The 5,590-nt window shown below is 39.3% G+C and overlaps 1 protein-coding gene across 1 annotated transcript in view; it reads left to right on the top strand.

Moving 5' to 3' along the window:
* The first annotated feature begins 427 nt into the window (after positions 1-427).
* LOC111976817 (copine-8-like) overlaps positions 428-5,590 on the top strand; it is a 34,690-nt gene continuing 29,527 nt past the window's right edge. Inside the window, exons 1-2 of the mRNA XM_024005969.1 lie at positions 428-442; positions 2,345-2,472. Coding sequence (XP_023861737.1) covers positions 428-442; positions 2,345-2,472 — 143 coding nt within the window. The remainder of the gene's footprint in view (positions 443-2,344; positions 2,473-5,590) is intronic.

Below are 5,590 nucleotides of genomic sequence, written 5' to 3'. Positions count from 1 at the left end.
CAGCCCGAGCAAAACCTCGAGACTTACTTAATATTAGATTTCCTGCACCAGCTGTTATTTACAGATAGACACAGACCGCCAACCCTTGTCTTACTGGAGGCAGCTGTTCTATCTTGCCGATGGACCGAAAACCCATCCAGATGTATGTTATCCATGTCGTCGTTCAGCCACGACTCGGTGAAACATAAGATGTTACAGTTTTTAATGTCCCAGTGGTAGGTTAGTCTTGATCGGAGCTCATCCATTTTTTCAAACAATGATTGCACGTTGGCTGATGGAAGAGGCGGATTACCCACTCGCCATCAGATCATCATGAGGCACCCCTACCTACATCTCCGATATCTCCGTCTCTTCTTCATGAGAATGACAGGGATTTGGGCCTTTTCTGGTGTCTGAAGTAACCATTCGTGTCTGACTCGTTAAAGAAATGTTTTTCATCCAGGTGAGTAATCGCTCTCCTGATATCCAGGAGCTCTTTTCGGTCACAAGAGACGGTGGTAGAAACATTATGTACGAAATAAGTTACAAACAACGCAAAAAAACATACACAATAGCACAATTGGTTAGGAGCTCGGCAGCCATCTCCTCCAGCGCAATACTACAAACGTATTTTGTTTGAATGTGTGTGTTGGTGTGTGTGTGTGTGTGTGGTGGTTGTGTTGTGTGGTGTGGGTGTGTGTGTGTGTGTGTGTGTGTGTGTGTGTGCGTGTTGTGTGTGTGTGGTGTGTGGTGTGTGTGTGTGTGTGTGTGTGTGTGTGTGTGTGGTGTGTGTGTGTGTGTGTGTGTGTGTGTGTGACAGTGGGAACACAGAAAGACAGAGAGAGTGTGAACATGTGTTTTTTCCCCCCTTGACAATATGAGCATGCATAAATTAAAACACAGGTTTAATTTAAACCTTTTATAGTGCAAATTAGCTTCTGTAAGCCTTAAGGATTCTTAAATCAATTAGTCTTAAATCAGCCAGTTAATGTGGATTGTGGTGAGCAGCCCATCTGCAGGGTATCCACCGTCTCACCCTCCTTTCTGATTATGATTATTCACACATCTGACAATATGATGAAAACCAACCAACCAGCACACTTTCAAGGGTTTCTATTCTCATTTTCTGTACAGTGAAGGTAGAATGATGTTGGTTTTAGGTTGGAGGCTTATCAAAATCACTCTATATATGGAGATTACAGCCTGTCCAAGGCTTCCCAGTCGAGACAGTTTGTGCATATATTATGAAAGAATTTTATTCATTTTGGTGTTCGGCGAGTTATTTTCTTCGGCTGTTCGCGCAACTATTTTTTTTTCTTGAGGAAAGTCGAAATTCGGTATCCGAAGTCCACGCTCCTTCGTTGGCGATTGATCAACAGTAGGGGTGGGAATTGTGAACGAGATTCTACAATGATGTGTTTGCTGTCATTCAACGAGAGAGAGGAGAGAGTGCAGCAGCTAGTCCCTTCTTTCTACAGTAGACTTGAGAAGTTCTGCCCTGAACCTTTACATTTTTACATATATATATATATATATACATACATATATTGTATATATAATTTTTGTTCCTTTATTATTTCCCACAAACCCTACCACCCCTCCCCTAATTGGAGTAAACGAATGAATAACAACACTTCCAAGGCTTCCACTTCCAGCTTATACACACAGTGCCAAATACATTTTACGGACACAATCTATTTTAAATATTTATATTTTGTTTGTTTTTTTCGGGATATGTATACCGAGTATGTCAGACCATTTTATTATTAAACTACACGGTAATGTAAATGTTTTATTTTTTAGTGATCCAATACGTAAAATATTACAATAGTATCAAAATTGGGTTTTAATCCAGAGAGGTTAGAAAAAGTATCTAGATCCTCTATGAGGCTGTGGAGGGATTCTAATTGTGGATTTAAAAGGAAACACGAATCATCAGCGTACAATGACAACTTTGACATCTTAGTTATATGTAAAATTGTGCCACTTACACCTCCTGAGTAAAAACGTCAAAATTAATTACAGATTTCTTGATTTATCTTAGATGAATTAATTCAGACTATTTTGAAGAAGTGTTACTGGTGATGTTGTTGCTACGGTGGCTTAAGAGGGACAAACAACAGTAATATTGCCACTTTTTTTCTCGTTTTACAAGCGAGGTCTTTAGGGAGTATGCGAGCAGAGACGTTCGCTGTGCCGTATTCTGCTAGGAGCAAACCGAACCGTTGTATGCGTACGCCTTTACACTCACGTCGTCGATTCCCTCACTATATTATCCTGGTTATATCGCAGAAATGAACAATTCAAAAAGGTATTTACCTGATTAACTAATTCAGGTAACATGTTTGTATTTTCTCCTTCACAGAATGGCAACATAGAGAACCCCTACTGCAACGGAATGGGGGGGATTCTAGAAGCATACCATCAGAGTCTAAAGACTGTACAACTCTACGGACCAACCAACTTTGCTCCGGTCGTCAACCACGTAGCCAAGTGAGTCATTGAATGAAAATATGCTAATCCCAATCTAGAGAATACCATTGCTGGTGTTTAAAATAATACTGAGATAAAGGACCAACTCTTTGGTCCTAAGCTGCTGTATGTAGAATATTGTGTGCTTTAGCTTGGAAAATAAATACAATGCCTTCAGAAAGTATTCATAAATCTTGACTTATTCCACATTTTATTGTGTTACAGCCTGAATTAAAAATKGATTAAATTGTTGTTTTTTCTCAACCATCTACAAACAATAACCCATAATGACAAAGTGAAAAGAAAAAAAATCTTCAAAATGAAATACAGAAATATCAAATTTACATAAGTATTCACACCCTGGAGTCAGTACATGTTAGAATCATCTTTGGCAGTGATTACAGCTGTGATTCATTCTGGTTAAATCTCTTTGCACACCTGGATTGTACAATACTTGCACATTATTATTATCTAAATTCTTCAAGCTCTGTCAAGTTGGTGGTTGTTCATTGCTAGACAGCCATTTTCAAGTCTTGCCATAGATTTTCAAGCCAATTTAAGTCGAAACTGTATCTAGGCCACTCGGGAACATTCAATGTTGTTTTGGTAAGCAACTCCAGTGTATATTTGGCCTTGTGTTGTATGTTATTGTCCTGCTGAAAGGTGCATTTGTCTCCCAGTGTCTTTTGGAAGTAGACTGAACCAGGTTTTCCTCTAGGATTTTGCCTGTGCTTAACTCTATTCCATTTATTTTCATCAACAACAAAAAAACTAACCAGTTATTGCCAATGACACGCATACCCATAGCATGCTGCAGCAATCACTCTGTAAAAGTTTTAAAGTCACCCTTTCCCTTCATGGTGAATTCCCTGAGCGGTTTCATTCCTCTCCGGCAACTGAGTTAGAAAGGACACATGTATCTTTGTAGTGACTGAGTGTATTGATACACCATCCAAAGTGTAACTAATACCATGCTCAAAGGCAGGGCTTCTTAAACTTTTTCAGCCTGGGACCCAATTTTGAAATTCTGTCTTTCCTGGGACCTAAGCTTACGAAAACATGCAACTATATATAGATATCGGTACATTTCATTGTACTTATGCCAATTAACAAATGCAACATAGACAAATAACAATTAAATTAAATACCCATTTATATATATATATATATACACTACCATTCAACAGTTTGGGGTCACTTAGAAATATCCTTGTTTTTGAAAGAAAAGCAAAAGTGTTTTGGACAGACAAATCTAAGTTTGAGATGTTCGGATCACAAAGAAGAACATTCATGAGACGCAGAAAAAATGAAAAGATGCTGGAGGAGTGCTTGACGCCATCTGTCAAGCRTGGTGGAGGCAATGTGATGGTCTGGGGGTGCTTTGGTGGTGGTAAAGTGGGAGATTTGTACAGGGTAAAAGGGATCTTGAAGAAGGAAGGCTATCACTCAATTTTGCAACGCCATGCCATACCCTGTGGACAGCGCTTAGTTGGAGCCAATTTCCTCCTGCAACACGACAATAACCCAAAGCACAGCTCCAAACTATCCAATAACTATTTAGGGAAGAAGCAGTCAGCTGGTATTCTGTCTATAATGGGGTGGCCAGCACAGTCACCGGATCTCAACCCTATTGAGCTGTTGTGGGAGCAGCTTGACCATATGGTACGTAAGAAGTGCCCATCAAGCCAATCCAACTTGTGGCAGGTGCTTCAGGAAGCATGGGGTGAAATCTCTTCAGATTACTCAACAAATTGACAACTAGAATGCCAAAGGTCTGCACGGCTGTAATTGCTTCAAATGGAGGATTCTTTGACGAAAGCAAAGTTTGAGGGACACAATTGAAAATTAAAAATCTTTATTTTTAACCTTATCAACGTCTTGACTATGTTTCCTATTAATTTTTCAACTCGTTTCATGTGTGTTTGCATGGAAAACAAGGACATTTCTAGTGACCCCAAGCTTTTGAACGGTAGTGTATATATATACAGTATATATATAACACTCTTAGGTTGGAACTGTTGCTGTTAAAATACAATAAATCATTTTAATTCTGAACTGATTGATCACATCACACAGATGTATAACAGAACACACACACAGGCTCAGTGTTTGATAGTGCAACCCTAAGTAACAGTACAGATGAAAAATGATCAGGCCTACTGTACATCTTACTGTAGAAACTATTGTTGAAAACAAAAGTCTAGGTTGGAACTGTTGCTGTTAAAATACAATAAATAAATGCTTTTTATTCTGAACTGGAATAAACAGATCGATCACATCACACAGATGTAGACCAGAATACACACACACTAATGCTAATGAGAGGTGTGTGACTGGTTGAAGTTTTCAACAAGCAGGTCTATTCTGGGCTCAGTTAGTGACAGTCCAACACTGGTTATGCTCAGCATTGAGTCTGTTTCTTTACTTGTTTCTTTACTTGTTTCTAAAGTATGCCAGAGTTGAGTACCCTCGCTGCCATAGGTACAGTGCCTTATGGAAAGTACTCAGACCCCTTGATTTTTTCCACATTTTGTTACGAAACAGACTCATTCTAAAATGGATTAAATAAATAAAAATCCTCAGCAATCTACACACAATACCACAGAGCTTGAGAGGATGTGCAGAGAATGGGAGAAACTCCCCAAATATAGGTGTGTCAAGCTCCCCAAGAAGACTCAAGGCTGTAATCCCTCCAAAAGATGCTTCAACAAAGTACTGAGTAAAGGGTCTGAATACTTTTGAAAATGTGATATTTCAGTTTTTATATWTTTTTATAAATTAGCAAAAGATTTTAAACCTGTTTTTGCTTTGTCATTATTGGCTATTGTGTGCAGATTGATGAGGGGAAAAAACAATCTAATCAATTTTGTGAATAAGGCTGTAACCTAACAAAATGTGGAAACAGTCAAGGGGTCTGAATACTTTCCCAAAGGCACCGTATGTGGTGCCAAACTGGATCAGAACATCTACTGCTTTCTCAGTCAGGCAGGAGACCGCTTCCTGTTGTAGATGAGCAACCCTGAACTGTGAGTGGGTTCTCAGCTAGGCAGGAGACCGCTTCCTGCTGTAGATGAACAACCCTGAACTGTGAGTGTGTTCCCAGTCAGGCAGGAGACCGCTTCCTGCTGTAGATGAACAA

This window comes from Salvelinus sp. IW2-2015, linkage group LG17 (assembly GCF_002910315.2).
Source record: "Salvelinus sp. IW2-2015 linkage group LG17, ASM291031v2, whole genome shotgun sequence".
In the NCBI taxonomy this organism is placed as follows: Eukaryota; Metazoa; Chordata; class Actinopteri; order Salmoniformes; family Salmonidae; genus Salvelinus; species Salvelinus sp. IW2-2015.
The sequence above is the reverse complement of the archived record's forward strand: the minus strand, read 5'-3'. Positions and strand labels throughout refer to the sequence as shown.